This window comes from Notolepis coatsorum (assembly GCF_963971535.1).
Source record: "Notolepis coatsorum genome assembly, chromosome: 2".
NCBI classification, from domain to species: Eukaryota; Metazoa; Chordata; class Actinopteri; order Aulopiformes; family Paralepididae; genus Notolepis; species Notolepis coatsorum.
The window spans coordinates 22480941-22500297 of NC_140166.1; the positions used below are offsets into that span (position 1 = coordinate 22480941).

Genomic DNA, 19357 nt, shown 5'->3' on the forward strand with positions numbered 1-19357 from the left:
CAGTATAACTCCTTTATGAAGCAGGAATAATGTCTTCTCTGTTAGAGAGAGAGCTACAGTATAACTCCTTTATGAAGCAGGAATAATGTCTTCTCTGTTAGAGAGAGAGCTACAGTATAACTCCTTTATGAAGCAAGAAGCATGTCTTCTCTGTTAGAGAGAGAGCTACAGTATAACTCCTTTATGAAGCAAGAAGCATGTCTTCTCTGTTAGGGAGAGAGCTACAGTATAACTCCTTTATGAAGCAGGAATAATGTCTTCTCTGTTAGGGAGAGAGCTACAGTATAACTCATTTATGAAGCAGGAATAATGTCTTCTCTGTTAGGGAGAGAGCTACAGTATAACTCCTTTATGAAGCAAGAAGCATGTCTTCTCTGTTAGAGAGAGAGCTACAGTATAACTCCTTTATGAAGCAGGAATAATGTCTTCTCTGTTAGAGAGAGAGCTACAGTATAACTCCTTTATGAAGCAAGAAGCATGTCTTCTCTGTTAGAGAGAGAGCTACAGTATAACTCCTTTATGAAGCAGGAATAATGTCTTCTCTGTTAGAGAGAGAGCTACAGTATAACTCCTTTATGAAGCAGGAATAATGTCTTCTCTGTTAGGGAGAGAGCTACAGTATAACTCATTTATGAAGCAGGAATAATGTCTTCTCTGTTAGGGAGAGAGCTACAGTATAACTCCTTTATGAAGCAGGAATAATGTCTTCTCTGTTAGGGAGAGAGCTACAGTATAACTCCTTTATGAAGCAGGAATAATGTCTTCTCTGTTAGAGAGAGAGCTACAGTATAACTCCTTTATGAAGCAGGAATAATGTCTTCTCTGTTAGAGAGAGAGCTACAGTATAACTCCTTTATGAAGCAAGAAGCATGTCTTCTCTGTTAGAGAGAGAGCTACAGTATAACTCCTTTATGAAGCAAGAAGCATGTATTCTCTGTTAGAGAGAGAGCTACAGTATAACTCCTTTATGAAGCAGGAATAATGTCTTCTCTGTTAGGGAGAGAGCTACAGTATAACTCATTTATGAAGCAGGAATAATGTCTTCTCTGTTAGGGAGAGAGCTACAGTATAACTCCTTTATGAAGCAAGAAGCATGTCTTCTCTGTTAGAGAGAGAGCTACAGTATAACTCCTTTATGAAGCAGGAATAATGTCTTCTCTGTTAGAGAGAGAGCTACAGTATAACTCCTTTATGAAGCAAGAAGCATGTCTTCTCTGTTAGAGAGAGAGCTACAGTATAACTCCTTTATGAAGCAGGAATAATGTCTTCTCTGTTAGGGAGAGAGCTACAGTATAACTCCTTTATGAAGCAGGAATAATGTCTTCTCTGTTAGGGAGAGAGCTACAGTATAACTCCTTTATGAAGCAAGAAGCATGTCTTCTCTGTTAGGGAGAGAGCTACAGTATAACTCCTTTATGAAGCAGGAAGAATGTCTTCTCTGTTAGAGAGAGAGCTACAGTATAACTCCTTTATGAAGCAGGAATAATGTCTTCTCTGTTAGGGAGAGAGCTACAGTATAACTCCTTTATGACGTGGGAAGAATGTCTTCTCTGTTAGGGAGAGAGCTACAGTATAACTCCTTTATGAAGCAGGAATAATGTCTTCTCTGTTAGGGAGAGAGCTACAGTATAACTCCTTTATGAAGCAGGAAGAATGTCTTCTCTGTTAGAGAGAGAGCTACAGTATAACTCCTTTATGAAGCAGGAATAATGTCTTCTCTGTTAGGGAGAGAGCTACAGTATAACTCCTTTATGAAGCAGGAATAATGTCTTCTCTGTTAGGGAGAGCGCTACAGTATAACTCCTTTATGAAGCAGGAATAATGTCTTATCTGTTAGAGAGAGAGCTACAGTATAACTCCTTTATGAAGCAGGAATAATGTCTTCTCTGTTAGGGAGAGAGCTACAGTATAACTCCTTTATGAAGCAGGAAGAATGTCTTATCTGTTAGGGAGAGAGCTACAGTATAACTCCTTTATGAAGCAGGAATAATGTCTTCTCTGTTAGGGAGAGAGCTACAGTATAACTCCTTTATGAAGCAGGAATAATGTCTTCTCTGTTAGAGAGAGAGCTACAGTATAACTCCTTTATGAAGCAGGAATAATGTCTTCTCTGTTAGAGAGAGAGCTACAGTATAACTCCTTTATGAAGCAGGAATAATGTCTTCTCTGTTAGGGAGAGAGCTACAGTATAACTCCTTTATGAAGCAGGAATAATGTCTTCTCTGTTAGAGAGAGAGCTACAGTATAACTCCTTTATGAAGCAGGAATAATGTCTTCTCTGTTAGAGAGAGAGCTACAGTATCACACTCCTTTATAAAACAGGAAAGAGGTTTAAACCATGAAGTCACACTGAGTGGTATTTCCAGGCTGTAACTAGTGAGCACCAACATGCCTCTGTATGTCATGTGAGCCATGCAGTAATATGAACCTCTGTCAACATCACGCCTGGATGTACAAATCTCACAAGTAATTTCCCATTTGATTTCAATTCAGTTTGCTCTCCTGATGAGAAGCACTCATTCAAGAATCTTCAATAAAACAATAATCTGTTTTAATTGATTGGATACATTATATTAAGATTGTACTTATTGTATATTGTATTTTTTATTTATTTATTTATTGTATTTATCATGTATTTATTATCATGATGTTTGTATGCTTGACATCATTGGAAATTAGGGTGTGTGCCCTCAATCAATCTTCGAGTTGAAATAAAGAATGAATTAACTTCTAAACGATCCAGACAATCTGTTGTGTCAATGTTAGGCCCTTCAATTTCACACAGCTTTAAATAGAACGTTGCATTCCGATACATACTGCTTTGTTCTCTATGTGTGGAAGAGCAGAGCAGAGTGACGCAGCTCACAGTGTACTGTACGTCCATGTCTGTTCTGAGCTGCAAGACCAGCCAGACCCTCCTCCACATAGCACGCCTTACCGCAGCCACTCAGCCAGCCAGCTAGTCAGTCAGCTACCCAGCCAGCCAGCCAACCAACCAACCAGCCAGCCAGCCAGCCAGCCAGCCAGCCAGCCAGCCAGCCAGCCAGCCAGCCAGCCAACCAACCAGCCAGCTAATCAGTCAGCTACCCAGCCAGCCAGCCAACCAACCAACCAGCCAGCTAATCAGTCAGCTACCCAGCCAGCCAGCCAGCCACCCAACCAACCAGCCAGCTAGTCAGTCAGCTACCCAGCCAGCCAGCCAGCCAGCCACCCAACCAACCAGCCAGCTAGTCAGTCAGCTACCCAGCCAGCCAGCCAGCCAGCCAGTCAGCCAACCAACCAACCAGCCAGCCAGCCAGCCAGTCAGTCAGCTACCCAGCCAGCCAGCCAACCAACCAACCAGCCAGCCAGCCAGCCAGCCAGCCAGCCAGCCAGCCAGCCAGCCAGCCAGCCAGCCAACCAACCAGCCAGCTAATCAGTCAGCTACCCAGCCAGCCAGCCAACCAACCAACCAGCCAGCTAATCAGTCAGCTACCCAGCCAGCCAGCCAGCCACCCAACCAACCAGCCAGCTAGTCAGTCAGCTACCCAGCCAGCCAGCCAGCCAGCCACCCAACCAACCAGCCAGCTAGTCAGTCAGCTACCCAGCCAGCCAGCCAGCCAGTCAGCCAACCAACCAACCAGCCAGCCAGCCAGCCAGTCAGTTAGCTACCCAGCCAACCAGCCAACCAACCAGCCAGCCAGCCAGTCAGTAACCCAACCAGCCAGCCAACCAACCAGCCAGCCAGCCAGTCAGTTAGCAATAGCTACCCAGCCAGCCAGCCAACCAACCAGCCAGCAAACCAACCAACCAACCAACCAATCAGCCAGCCAGCCAGCCAGCCAGCCAACCAACCAGCTACCCAGCCAGCCAACCAACCAGCCAGCCAGCAAACCAACCAACCAGCCAGCCAACCAGCCAGCCAGCCAACCAATCAGCTACCCAGCCAGCCAACCAACCAACCAGCCAGCCAACCAACCAACCAACCAGCCAGCCAGCCAGTCAGTCAGCTACCCAGCCAGCCAGCCAGCCACCCAACCAACCAGCCAGCTAGTCAGTCAGCTACCCAGCCAGCCAGCCAGCCAGTCAGCCAGCTAGTCAGTCAGCTACCCAGCCAGCAAGCCAGCCAGCCAGTCAGCCAACCAACCAACCAGCCAGCCAGCCAGCCAGTCAGTTAGCTACCCAGCCAACCAGCCAACCAACCAGCCAGCCAGCCAGTCAGTAACCCAACCAACCAACCAACCAGCCAGCCAGCCAGCCAGTCAGTCAGTTAGCAATAGCTACCCAGCCAGCCAGCCAACCAACCAGCCAGCAAACCAACCAACCAACCAACCAGCCAGCCAGCCAGCCAGCCAGCCAGCCAGCCAGCCAGCCAACCAACCAGCTACCCAGCCAGTCAGCCAACCAACCAGCCAGCCAGCAAACCAACCAACCAGCCAGCCAACCAACCAGCTACCCAGCCAGTCAGCCAACCAACCAGCCAGCCAGCAAACCAACCAACCAGCCAGCCAACCAGCCAGCCAGCCAACCAATCAGCTACCCAGCCACCCAACCAACCAACCAACCAGCCAGCCAGCCAGCCAGTCAGTTAGCAATAGCTACCCAGCCAGCCAGCCAACCAACCAGCCAGCAAACCAACCAACCAACCAACCAGCCAGCCAGCCAGCCAGCCAGCCAGCCAGCCAACCAACCAGCTACCCAGCCAGTCAGCCAACCAACCAGCCAGCCAGCAAACCAACCAACCAGCCAGCCAACCAACCAGCTACCCAGCCAGTCAGCCAACCAACCAGCCAGCCAGCAAACCAACCAACCAGCCAGCCAACCAGCCAGCCAGCCAACCAATCAGCTACCCAGCCACCCAACCAACCAACCAACCAGCCAGCCAGCCAGCCAGTCAGTTAGCAATAGCTACCCAGCCAGCCAGCCAACCAACCAGCCAGCAAACCAACCAACCAACCAACCAGCCAGCCAGCCAACCAACCAGCTACCCAGCCAGTCAGCTACCCAGCCAGCCAGCAAACCAACCAACCAGCCAGCCAACCAGCCAGCCAGCCAACCAATCAGCTACCCAGCCAGCCAACCAACCAACCAACCAGCCAGCCAACTAACCAGTCAGCTACCCAGCCACCTAACCAGCCAGCAAACCAACCAACCAGCCTACCAACCAGCCAGCCAGCCAGCAAACCAACCAACCAACCAGCCAACCAACCATCCAACCAACCAGCCAGCCAGACAGCCAGCCAGCCATTGCCATTACTGACATTCAACTTGTGTGACTCTATGCTGTGGTGCCAGAAGCACTAAGAACAAAAAGAGAGCTTGAGGTTTAAATATAGGCCAGCATCACCCACTCACCCTGAGCACTCTGTTGGCTGTAATAACAGGAGACTCGTCGTTGACAGCTGTAACCTGGATGAACACTGTCCTCGCCAGGCTGTGCTTCCGCAGACCCGTGTCATTGGCCATGACAGTGAAGTTATCGTCCAACGTCTCACTGCTGTCGTGGACGTAGTAGATGAATTCGTGCTCCACCTGTGTGCGTGACATGAGGTTTTAGGTTATGATGACAATAATTATGACTGAACCTGACTTGGGCACTACAGAAAGACTTCATGTGGTGCACTAGAGACTAGAGCTGGGTAATATGGATATCATATATATATATATATATATATATATATATATATATATATATATATATATATATATATATATATATATATATATATATATATATATATATATATATATCAAGGTATTCAGATGCCCTTTTTTCAATATATATATATATATCACAATATCTGCTTAGGTATTGAAAATCACATGACAGATAATCCAATCAATGTTCATCATATTTTCACCTCACATTCTCAAACGTTTCACAAATCATGATGAGAAATCTGACTTACTGTTTGCTTTTTATCATTGATTTAGACAACAAAAATTACGTATCTACAGCTACATTATGTGGTACGATATATTCACTGTGCATTGTCCCCATCAAATAATCAAATCAAATATAATGTAATTTTTCAAGGGTGATGTACATCTATGTGATTTAAATTCACTGGTATATGGTTCATCGTCTGGTTTGGTGACAAAAATAAATCCGTCCTTGGGAACTCTTTCCTGTCAAATAATTAATGTACAAATATTACAAATTAAATAAGAGCACAGTACAGTATATCATATAAAACATAATTTTAACCCAACATTGATAGACAAATCTCCAGATTCTATACAAATTTAGATTTTAAGGAAACAAGAGAGAAATGTTTTATTTCAATATCATAATCAATGACAATGAGCCTTAAACATTATGTTAATAGGGGGCGGCTACGTGGCGTAGTGGGCAAGGCGCTCGCCACGAATGACGGAGACGCTGGGCTTGCCTGTTCGAGCCCAGCGCTCCACATTGCTTTCAGTTTAGCTGGTCGTTCATACTAATACACATTGGCCGTATTAGGGGGTGGGAAACTGATGGGTGAAGATCGGGCGTTGTGGACAGCGACTCCTACAGGTCGGTTGGTGCGCCTGCGCAGTAGAATCAGGAAGTGTCGGGGGCAGCGTGAGCCTCCCACGCGTTACTCCTCGCCACTGAGAGATCGAGCTGCGCAGGTGAAAAGATGCGACTGCTGTTACCTCAAGTACCGGAGGGGACTTGTGCTATGTATGACTTAGTCCACATTGCAGCCGGCTTGTGGGAGGCAAGAAACAGCGTTCGTGACAGGGGAGGGTTGAATTGGATGATACGAAATTGGGATGGGAGAAAATATAGAAAATGGGAGAAAAAGTGGATCAAAAAACAAAAACAAAAACATTATGTTAATAGCAGTAGCCATACCATACCACCAGTTAAACATTATGTTAATAACAGTATTTATACCATACCACCAGTTAAACATTATGCTAATAGCAGTAGACATACCATACCACCAGTTAAACATTATGCTAATAGCAGTAGCCATACCATACCACCAGTTAAATATTATGTTAATAACAGTAGTCATACCACACCACCAGTTAAACATTATGTTAATAGCAGTAGTCATATCATACCACCAGTTAAACATTATGTTAATAACAGTATTTATACCATACCACCAGTTAAACATTATGCTAATAGCAGTAGACATACCACACCACCAGTTAAATAATATGCTAATAGCAGAAGTAGTCATACCAAAAGGTAGGTAAGATAACTACAGAAGGAGAGTCATCGATACAGTTTAGAATTCTGATACTATACTGAAGGTAAATGATTGAAAATGTTCAATTCTGTATTGAGATTGTTACACCTCTAGCATTGAATGATGTATTAATAACGTAACATACTATAAATGTTGTCGCTCACCTGTCTCCTGGTGAAGGCCCTCATGGCCACGCCCGGATAGCGAGCGTGTTCAATGTGGCCATGCCGCGGAGGCTCAGTCAAACTGTACAGGAAGTCAATCCCAGAGAAGTGGAGGTTGGTGACCCTCAGTGTGTCCCGGGTCAGAGCCTTGGAGGCGCCCTCTGTCACCGTGAAGTCGGACACCAGCAGCGGGATGAGGCGCGGGATGATGTCCACGGACATCCCGATGCCGTTGACCTCCGTGATCCCGTTGGACGCATCCAGGACGAAGGTGTCTTTGACCTCGTCGGCGTCCGCCTGCACGTACTGGATGTTCCCGGCGTTCACGTCCTCCTGGGAGAACGTCCGGACGGGGGACTGCCTGGTTCCCACGTACCGTTCCTCGGGTTCCGTGAAGCGCCGGAGGAAGCCATGCGATGGGGCCACCTGAACGATGAACAGGATCTCAGACGGCAGGTTGTCCTCGTGAGTGACCTGAAACATATTCAGCGCCGGAGTGTCACTTCATATCATCTGACATTTTCTTCTTTGTGTCACTCAGCATCATAGTGGAACCAGGCGCCGGCTGTCGGTGGCTGACAGCAAAGAGTATATATATATATATAAATACCCCCGACATGTCCCCAGTCCTCAAGGACACCTTTTGACCATGTCCCTTTTGGTCACTGTGAAATGGTTCATTTATTTAGAAAAGGATTAGGATAGGATATTACTTTCATATTGATAATGATGATAGGATATCACTTTCACTTTCATATTGATAACAATGATAGGATATCACTTTCATATTGATAATGATGATATGATATCACTTTCACTTTCATATTGATAATGATGATAGGATATCACTTTCATATTGATAATGATGATAGGATATCACTTTCATATTGATAATGATGATAGGATATCACTTTCATATTGATAATTGATAATTCGTTACAATACTTTCAATCGTTACAATACTGTTTTGGGGGATTTGTACTTTACTCTAGTATTATTAGGTTTGTATACTTGTACTTTTACTCAATTACATTTCAGAGAAAACAAACATACATTTTACTCCTTACATTTAAAATGTCGACCTACAAAGTACAAATCTCGCAGGTCCAACCATTTTAATTAGTATATTTGTTTCTCTGGCCAAACTAACGTTAACGTTATTAATCCTGCGACCGCACTTTATTTAAAAACAGCTAATCAAATCCCCATCAATGGAAAATGAACCTGCCCATAACCATGCTGATTGGTCCTTGTGCAAGACTAGAAAGCGGGGATCTTTTAAACACCTATCAGAAAATAGTTATTTTTTTATCCTCTGTCTGATTTTTCTATTTTTCTCCCCATCCCAATTTAGTCGTTATGCCAATTCCCCCCTCCCCTACCTGGTTGTTGTGCGCATGTTCCTCCTACTGGTCGGTACAAGGGAACCCTAAAGTCTACCACATGCTTCCTCCGACACATGTGGAGACAGCCAGTGGCTCTCTTTTCACCTGACAGCGAGGACTCTCATTGGTGAAGCGTAACGCGTGGGAGGTCACGCTGCCTTCACCATTTCCTGCCTTTCGCTGAGCAGGCGCCCAAACCTGACCTGTAGGCGTTGCTATCCACAACGCCAAATTACCACCCTCGACTTCCCTCCCGCTAACTCAGCCAAACGAGTTAGTATGACGATCGGCCCAAGCCGCAGGCAATGCTGACTCCGGGAGTCGAGACCGCAGCCTCTTGCATTGGTGACGAGCGCAATCTCCGCTACGCCATCCGACCGCCCGAGAAGAATACAGTTTTTACTTTTACTTTTTAGTTTAAAAGTAGAAACTTTTTTACTTTTACTCAAGTGTGTTTTTAGCCAGATACTCTGACTTTTACTTGAGTATTATTTTGAGACGGTACCCATACTTTCACTTAAGTATCATTTCTGGGTACTTTTTACACCCCTGGTCTCCAGTAAGGTTAAGTTAAGGGTCAAGGTTAGGGTTAGGTCTCCAGTAATGTTAAGGTTAGTGTTAGTTTGGTTAGGTTGGATTATTATTATTTATAATAATTCCCCCAGGGTGAAATGGTCTGAAAATAATAATAATAATTTCCTCTGCAAGTTCAGAGGAAAGGTGATTTTTGGAAGGAGTTTGTGACAAATCAGAAACCATTAATAGAATTCAGACTATCCCCTTAAAAAGCGTTCAATGTGTATTGATGAGTAAAAGAAAAAACCCTTTAGCATTCTAAACAAAAAAAAACTATATATATTGCATTTATTTTGTATTGTATTGTATTTATATGTCTTATTTGTGCATGGTGGATACTAGTCATCTTGTCCATTGTCCATTGTGAGGACCACAATGGAAATAAACCGTAAGGTTTTATTGTGTTTTAATCCTCGACGATTTTAGATTATATAATAATTCATTTAATTTATATATCGCTTCTCAATAACCCGAAGTCGCTGACAGTAGTCGGGAGCAGGAGTACAAACAAAGAAACGAAAGCAAAGAAACAACATATGTGATGGCTGTACATGTGTGTACCGGTATTGTATGTAATTTTGATTGTCAAATAAATTCAATCAATCAACACTCACCTGAAGTTTACTTTCATCAATCTTTACCGGCTTTCCTTCTTCCACCAGTAGCGTGTTGTTATGCTGGACGATGGGAGGTCTCTGATGGCTTTCCAGATAAATCTTCACACTGACTCTTGCAGTGATTTGCAGGTTTTTGGCTTTCACGGTCAAGTTGAAAGAGTCTGCCAGGTGTTTGCTGTCATTGTGCCGATATGAAATGAGCCCCTTCTTCAAATCATGCCGTGTGAACGAATCCACCTTCCCTTCACGGCGATGAAGTCCCCCGAACCTGGGAGCCTCGTTCACTTTGAAGACAACCTCACTGTCATCCCTGATGTCCAGGTTTGAGAGGACACTGAAGTTACTCGTGGTTAAGGCTACCGATTGGCCCTTCTGAACCAATAAGCCGGTGTTGTTGCCAACCTTCAAGAAAGGATCGTGAGCGCTGACGTCCAACAGACTCGACACAAAGTGTTTCCCGTCCGACACGAAGAGCACAAATCTCCCGGTGCTCACGCCTCTGTGGACGAACAACACTCGCTTCTCGTCCAAGTCGCTCTGGTGGAATTGGAACAGCCGGTGAGAGGTGTCATTCACCAGCACCAAGTCCCCCATGGGGATCCCACGGCGGCTGTAGACCAACTGGCCGTCGGTGAAGTCGGAGTCCGCATCGTGATAGCACAGGTCCTCTGACGTCAGCAGCCGCTGGCCGTCTCTCACAACATGGAACACTTTGTCAACAACGCGTATTGGCTTTTGGTCATTGACTAGCTGGATGGATATGTTGAACGTTCCTTCTTTAGACCCGATTTCATCTTCCGCAACTGAAGATTTGAACTCTTGGCTGGTGGAGGCTATGAAAGTGAAGTCGTCCTGAGTTGTTTCACTGCCATCGTGGATGTACATAATGCGTTCCTCCAAGATGTCTTTATTACTGAACGTAAGGATGTTGTTGTAACTGGCATTAGAGTTTGACTGACTTATGCGGGCTAGTTGTCCATGTCTGGGGCTACTTATAACAGTGTAGTACATGTCCTTAGTACTCAAAGTCTCTGCAAACAGTTCGTCTTTTGTAATCAATTTACTTTCTCCCTCCAAAAGCGGAGAGAGTCCATCGCTTCTTATGAACACATTGTTGATATCTGCTTTTATAGAAATCTGAAAATCATAGCTTTGTGACTGAGCGTGTTTGGAAAACACTTGAAATGTAAACTTGTCACTCGTGTCTTCGTAAGGCCTGTCGACCAGCTCATAATGTATTTTTAGATCTGTGACATTTCTTTGGCTAAAGGTCGAGTTCCTCCTCAAAACGCTGGTCTGGAGCAGAAGCTTTCCTTTCTTTGGCGTAGAGAGAACCCTAAAGTAAAGCTCATCCTCAGAGAGGGTGACACCGACGGCTGTGACGTAGAGATACTCAGAGTCCAGCGTCACTTTCCTTATTTTATCCATTGCTGCCGTCACATTTCTCACCAGGTTGTACCTCACCCACTGCACTGTGATCGGGACAAACAGCTCAGTGGTCGCTCTCGCAGCCACGGTAACTTTACACTTAAAGTAATCTGTGGTGTTAGAATCTGTCTGGATGTCTTGAAATGTACTAACGTACCTAAGGCGCTCTTTTTCCAGGAGCCTTTGAGAAAATGAGTCTGTGGGCCTCCATTCGCCACTTGAGTGAAGTCTCTGCAGTTCTCCGAACTGAGGGGGCTCAATGGTGTCATAACGGATGTCTACGGCCTGCTTCACAGTGTTAGTTTGAACGGCCAGTTGCTTTGAACCAATCACAGCAGAGTCTCCTTGGATGATCACAAGGCCCGTGTTGTTGGAGATCTTATACTCCAATGCTACAGCCATGATCCTAAGAACCACAGTGTTGCTTACTTTTTCACCATCACTAACCCTCAGCACTATTCTGGAGTTCCTCACCCCTGTGTGAACGTAATATACCTTCAGTTCCTCCAAGTCTGTATGAGAAAATTTGCTCACGGCAATGCCCGGGTTGTCTTCAATCTCTAAAAATCCTGCATCTGCATTCAGCTTCCCCAGCACAGAGAAGAGGAGTTCGGTATAGTTGCTGTCAATGTCTGTGGCTTTCAAAATGTCTGTGGTCAAGTGTTTCCTCGAATTCTCAAGCAGGACAAAGAGATTCCCTTCAGGGAGACTCAGTTCAGGTGCGTCATTGGTCGGGGTTACAGTAATGTTGTAGCGGTACAATTTGTTCCCACTTAAGTAATCAGGGACTTGCTTCCTACTGCTGGAGTAGATTGAAAACATGAAGAAGTCATCTGGATCTTCTGAACCTCCGTGGACATACATGGCCCTCCCATGCCAAAGGTCCAACATACTGAAGGTGTTCTCTTCTTGGTCCTGATCGATATCGAGCCTCATTTGACCATGTACCGGTTGCTCCCGAATCCTGAACATTATCTGAGACTGGCGAATGCCTAGCTTCTTGAAGTCCAAGAGAACCTTAATATGTTTGGAATCAAGTGACGCTCGACCACCCTCTGGGACCGTGAGGTTTCTGAGAACTACAAAGTTAGACCCGTACCTCCTGTCCAGGCCCCTTGCAAGAGTGGACATGTGAACCGCTGGTGTCGGTGTTACCGGATCTAACCTGAACGGTAAAACGGTGGTCGGACTCATGGTGGTCGGAGCTTCCAGTTCTCTCTCGGGTTCACAGCCGACTGAGATATCTTTGGTGATTACAGCAACGGGGAGACCCATCTTGACGCCGTCTACTTTGATATCCCTCAGGCATCCCTTCAGCGAGCCTCCTCGGACGCGCTTTCCAGACACAGAGACCAGCCCGTTCTTTCTGACCTCGGACCTGGTGCTGTCGTCAATACCCCCGATGTAAAGAGGACCTTTCAGCTGAAATCCCTTTGAGCGAGAACCAATATTGGTTTTAACCATCTCGTCATCCACGGTTAACTGGAGACTCTTAGCGTTGAAGTATAATTTGACAGAGTGCCATTTCTTGTCGTTGACGAACGTGAGGGAGCGTAGGTCGGTTCTGGTTCCACCTTTCCCGACTACAGCCACCACCAGACCCTCCTGGAGCTCCACAGCCACGAAGTCCCCTTCTCTGGCAGAGTTGTACAGGATCACTCCCTCTTTGGCTGAGGTGTGTACGACACACTCAAAAACCCCTTCCTGCGGGGCGTTCCAGGGCGGTAGGGAAACGTACGCCCTAGAGCTGAAGAAGCTAATGGGGTCCTCCTCACTGGCAAAGAACTGGGGACTACAGCCGAGAGAGACCTCATAGACACTTTTGAACCCCGCATAAGGCCTTAAAGATGACAGCATGTCGTGTTCATTGAAGACCGCTTCGTCTATACAGCCACGGAACCCAGTCAGGTCACGGGGGAGGTACGGTCTGTCCAGACCCCCTGAGCCCCCGACGTAGAGACCGTCCACAACATCGAGGTCCTCATGGGGTCCCGGCAGCTTCAGACTGGTGTGCGAGTTCTTGTCGATGGTGAGAGTGACGTTGAGGCCTTCGTGGCGGACCTCCACAGAGTGCCAGGCCAGGTCGTCGAGCTGGGTTCCTCGTTCGGAGCGCAGGAAACGCTCTCCAGATCCGAGGTCCAATTTCACCTGAGAGCGAGAAGAAAAAAGGCCGGATTACAAACCACATACTAACTAGAGGAAAATGCAATTCCGTTGTGATTCAAGCATAAATTATCATTAGCATTCAGTGTGATTTGTTTTGTTTGTTTCCTTTATTTAAATCTTACGTTTCTGAGGTTTCCCCTCATTTATGGAAACGACAATCATATACATACAAAACATTACACAATAAAGCAGCAATATTCACAGAAAATTAATAAATCAGCTAAAACCAGTTACAGTCACATAATGGTCAGAAATCATACGCTTAAACATTACAAGGGAAGGGAGAACCTTCGACTTCAGAGAGAGTTGGAGGACATTCCTAGAGTTAGATAAATCATAGGAGACAGCTGATTGTACATTAGGCATAAATCTAAAAGCTCCACTGCAAGGAACAGTCCAGCTGAAAGAACCAAAATAACTAAATACAGTATTTACAGTCAATAAAAAGATTGACAGCAGTACTGTGATTGAACAGTGCTGAATGCATATTTACAAACCCGCTTTAACCCAAAGACAGAGCTGATATAACGTCACCTCCAATCAATTTCAAAATAAAGAATGATGTGGTCATTTGCATAATAATTGAGTAAATCCAGCATAGAATATGACGTCTAATCTTAATCCTGTCACATAGAGAGACCAATGACACCTGGAAAGAAAACAACCGCGTTTAACGCAGTGGTGTGGATGTCCCGTGATGTCACCTGTTATTAAAACAGCTCTGTGTGTGTCTCTAAGCAGGAAGAGCGTTATTATCTCCTCGCCGTCAGCTGTATCCGAGAGGAGCGTCATGTCACCGTCTAAGAGCGGATGACGTTCTTGTCAAGGCTTGCTGCCGAGTCCCCTGCTATTCATGCAGGGTTTTTCAAAGGAGCAACGGCTCCTGTGACTCACTGTGAATGAGACCGAGCCCCGAGGACATCCAGCACAGGAAGAGAAAGAAAATAAGCTCTTTGTTGACCTATGCCTGTTTAAGGAACGTGGATGAGTAGTTTAGCCCTCATTCTCGCTGAAGTACAGTCACGAAGTCGTCAGGGCGATTAACTCTCGGTACAAAACAGTCTGTCCTGAGGTGAAGTTCAGTCACAAGGATTTGTCAATTGTGATGCAGAGTGCAAATAAAACAAAAATGCATATCGGTGTGTTTTCCGAGACCTTCTCCGCTGAGAATGTCCTGTGTGTGTCTCCTACGTCTGTCTATTTTGTGTGTTTGTTGATGTGGCCTGGCAGAGGGGCCTTCGCTAGCAGCGTTGACGGGACAAGTGTCAGCGAAGAGCCTCTAGTCGGCCAGAAATAGTGCAGGCGCCCTGCGGGGAACGTAAACTCTCGCTAAACATTGAAGCGAGGGTTCCACGGTGGTCTGGTCTCGCGCTGTAATTACAAGGTTTCAGCATCAAATCACACCTGTAATGTTTTATTTTTTCCCCATGATGACATATCGATGACTGTGTAATATGAATCTAACATTAACAGAATTGCTATTTGTATTTTTATTTGAATAACTACATTATTGTTTTAGGTTTGAATTAACACAATTAAATTTGATGCAGCTACTATTAGATCCCAGAGCTTCTTTATCTCAACTGGTTTCCAGTGTGACCAGTGACAGCTGTGTGAGGACTGAGAGCTGCCTGTCACGGTGTTGTTGTGATGGCTGAGTGACACTGTCAGCTGGCATGAACACGGAGCTCTAGGTCAGCGTGTGTGTGTGTGTGTGTGTGTGTGTGTGTGTGTGTGTGTGTGTGTGTGTGTGTGTGTGTGTGTGTGTGTGTGTGTGTGTGTGTGTGTGTGTGTGTGTGTGTGTGTGTGTATCTGCACTCAACATATGTGTTGGTGCACAATACCCAGTGTGTACAATTTGCACGTGTGTGTGTCTGTGTGTGTCTGTGTGTGTCTGTGTGTGTGTAGTTTGCATGTATGTGCCTGTCTGTGTGTGTGTGTGTGTGTGTGTGTGTGTGTGTGTGTGTGTGTGTGTGTGTGTGTGTGTGTGTGTGTGTGTGTGTGTGTGTGTGTGTGTGTAGTTTGCATGTATGTGCCTGTGTGTGTCTGTGTGTATGCACTCGTGTGTGTCTGTGCATTTATGTATGTGTGTGTGTGTGTGTGTGTGTGTGTGTGTGTGTGTGTGTGTGTGTGTATGCAGTTTGCATGTATGTGCCTGTGTGTGTGTGTGTGTGTGTGTGTGTGTGTGTGTGTGTGTGTGTGTGTGTGTGTGTGTGTGTGTGTGTGTGTGTGTGTGTGTGTGTGTGTGTGCAGTCTGCATGTATGTGCCTGTGTGTGTATGTATGTGTATGTGTGTGTGTGTGTGTGTGCGTGCGTGTGCGTGTGTGTGTGTGTGTGTGTGTGTGTGTGTGTGTGTGTGTGTGTGTGTGTGTGTGTGTGTGTGTGTGCAGTCTGCATGTATGTGCCTGTGTGTGTATGTATGTGTATGTGTGTGTGTGTGTGTGTGTGTGTGTGTGTGTGTGTGTGTGTGTGTGTGTGTGTGTGTGTAGTCTGCATGTATGTGCCTGTGTGTGTATGTATGTGTGTGTGTGTGTGTGTGTGTGTGTGTGTGTGTGTGTGTGTGTGTGTGTATGTGTGTGCAGTCTGCATGTATGAGCCTGTGTGTGTGTGTGTGTGTGTGTGTGTGTGTGTGTGTGTGTGTGTGTGTGTGTGTGTGTGTGTGTGTGTGTGTGTGTGTGTGTGTGTGTGTGTGTGTGTGTGTGTGTGTGTGTGTGTGTGTGTGTGTGTGTGTGTGTGTGTGTGTATGTGTGTGTATGTGTGTGCAGGGGAGGAAACTAACTTTTTGGCTTACCAGCCAACTGGCGAGTATCTGATTTTTTTTACCAGCCAAAAAAAATCGCTAATTGTGATAATTACTTCTTTGTATGTCTTCGTCTAAATTGATTTTCAATCATAGTAATAATCACACCGTGTCTCTACTCTTTAAAATATTTATTAGCATAAAACATTAATAACAGTGTCTCTACTCTTCACAATATTAGCATAAAACATATTAACATGAAAGAGGGATCTATTCTGGACTGGGTTGGGCTGAACTGGGCAGTGAAGTGTATAGATAGATGTGAAATGTATAGATGTAGCAGTACTGTCTATCTGTATGTCGTGTATGTCATGTTATGATGAATTGAAAATGGGGGACCCTGATGTAAACAAGACGAAAGTCTTTCTCTGGTCTGCATCCCCTTAACAATTGTGTGTATTGAGCCGTACTGTATTGTACCCATTCTGCAATCTGTTAATAAAGTTTTCAATCAATCAATCAAGTTAACTTTGAACCTCGGTTGTCAAGCCGCGTCAATGTTGTGTATGCATCCGAGTGTTCACTGTGCCTTTAAGACGGCACGGTGGCCTTACGACAGTGCTGTGAAGTACTGTCAAGTGTTGTGGTAACGTCAGTTGGGTTGGTGTGCTGTTGTGCACTGGTTGAGCTAGCCCTTTACGACTGCGATGTGCAAGCCAGGGGCTTTTGAGCGTGAAATAAAATGTCTAACCTTACGTCGTAGTCCGGTGCGTTTTTGGAAACATTATAGTCATAACAGATACACCTAGCTAACATGGGGCTGGCTGCTTTGAGCACACACACACACACGCGCACACAGGGCTAACGTTAGATAGCAAGCAGCTATAGCTGAAACGCTAACTAGAAGCTAACCACTGTATACAGTTCCAATAGACTAACATTACACCTCTGTGATTTAAATGTGTCCTTGCCTTAGACTCGAGGGTTGTACTAGGGTTGGATGCAGTTCCCCGTTGGTCAGTCGGTCTGTTGTCCATCTTCTGCTGTGTTTAACGTTATCTGTTTGCGAGTGCTTCCTTGACTGATGGCTAGTACCGCGGGACTTTTATTCAACATTCTATATTTCCGCGGGTTGGCCAGTACTGCAGGAACTTTTATTAAACATTATATATGTCCGCGGGTTGGCCAGTACTGCGGGAACTTATATTAAACATTCTATGTCCGCGGGTCTTGTGCAGTGCTCTCGTGGCACTGTCAACTCGCCAGACTGGCGAGTGGTCTTCATGAATCACTCGCCAAACGTAAAAAATACTCGCATTTGGCGAGTAAAGTGGCCTAATTTCCTCCCCTGTGTGTGTGTGTGTATGTGCCTGTGCATATGTGCCTGTGTATGTGTGTGTGTATGTGTGTGTGTATGTGCCTGTGTGTATATGCCTGTGTGTATGTGTGTGTATGTATATACATGCGTGTGCCTGTGTGTATGTATGTGTGTGTGTGTGTGTGCGTGTGTGTGTGTGTGTGTGTGTGTGTGTATATACGTGCTTGTGCCTATGTGTGTGTGTGTGTGTATGTGCCTGTGTATGTGTGTGTGTGTGTGTGTGTGTGTGTATATGTGCTTGTGCCTGTGTGTATGTGTGTGTGTGTGTGTATGTGCTTGTGCCTATGTGTGTGTGTGTGTGTATGTGCCTGTGTATGTGTGTGTGTGTGTGTGTGTGTGTATATGTGCTTGTGCCTGTGTGTATGTGTGTGTGTGTATACGTGCTTGTGCCTATGTGTGTGTGTGTGTGTGTGTGTGTGTGTATGTGCCTGTGTATGTGTGTGTGTGTGTATATGTGCTTGTGCCTGTGTGTATGTGTGTGTGTGTGTGTGTGTGTGTGTATGTGTGTGTGTGTATACGTGCTTGTGCCTGTATGTGCCTGTGTATGTGTGTGTGTATGTGCCTGTGTGTGTGTGTGTGTGTGTGTGTGTGTGTGTATACGTGCTTGTGCCTGTGTGTGCCTGTGTGTGTGTGTGTGTGTGTATGTGCCTGTGTATGTGTGTGTATGTATATACATGCTTGTGCACATATGCTGATGTTTGGGGCGATGGATGTTCCCACCTCCAGGCGACCAGCATGCAGCTCCACCAGGAAGTAGTCGGTCCGACCGGCAGCCAGGAACAGTAGGCCGTCGGCGCTGCTGGTTCGGAAGCGGACGCGGAGCGAGTTACGGTCGGACGACTCAGCAGCCTTCAGCTGTACCAAGCCATCACCGTAGAAGGATGCTGGAGATGGAGGGGGAGGAGTGGTAGAGAGAGGACACAGAGAGAGAGAGAGAGAGAGAGAGAGAGAGAGAGAGAGAGAGAGAGAGAGAGAGAGAGAGAGAGAGAGAGAGAGAGAGAGAGAGAGAGAGGGGGGGGGGGGGGGGGGGGGCAGAGAGAGAGGGGGAGAAAGAGGACAGAGAGAGAGAGGACAGAGAGAGAGGACAGAGAGAGAGGACAGAGAGAGAGGGAGAGAGAGGACAGAGAGAGGGAGAGGGAGAGAGAGAGAGAGAGAGAGAGAGAGAGAGAGAGAGAGAGAGAGAGAGAGAGAGAGAGAGAGAGAGAGAGAGAGAGGGAGAGAGAGAGAGAGAGAGAGAGAGAGAGAGAGAGAGAGAGAGAGAGAGAGAGAGAGAGAGAGAGAGAACAGAGGGAGAGAAAGAGAGCAGAGATGTACAGTACATGTGACCGGACGCTGGGTGACCTCTGGGGGTCGACTGATGTTTGTTAGAAAAAGGGAAGCTGAGATGACAATGATACCATTAGTGAATATAGCCAAACAGACTGCAGCCCTGCCAAGCATCGTGGTCTTAATATAGCAGATGTGTGACATTTACACATAATTACCAGCCTAGTTGCTCTTTACGAGTGGACTTAGTCGAAGACGTTGGGGTTGGAAGCTAGCACGGTTTTGCGACATGCATTGTGCATCGTTTATAAACGAGGCTACATCTAACCTAGTTTGAACCTGCTATGTACTTCAGGTGTTCATAATTCTTCCTGGTCGGCCAGGTTGGCCCTCGTTTGTACTTTTGGCACTCATCCAGAATAGTAATTCATGTGTACTTGAAAGGGAATTACCACCCGTTTCAAGAAT

At 45.9% G+C, this 19357-nt stretch overlaps 1 protein-coding gene across 2 annotated transcripts in view; it reads right to left on the reverse strand.

Annotated features, from left to right (window-relative positions):
• Positions 1–19357, reverse strand: part of cspg4ba (chondroitin sulfate proteoglycan 4ba) — a 97610-nt gene that overhangs the window by 63691 nt on the left and 14562 nt on the right. For both annotated transcript variants that reach the window (XM_084307513.1, XM_084307512.1), the window contains exons 2-5: positions 18344–18507; positions 9909–13487; positions 7334–7807; positions 5335–5511 (exon numbers count right to left, since the gene is read on the reverse strand). In XM_084307513.1, coding sequence (XP_084163639.1) covers positions 5335–5511; positions 7334–7807; positions 9909–13487; positions 18344–18507 — 4394 coding nt within the window. The remainder of the gene's footprint in view (positions 1–5334; positions 5512–7333; positions 7808–9908; positions 13488–18343; positions 18508–19357) is intronic.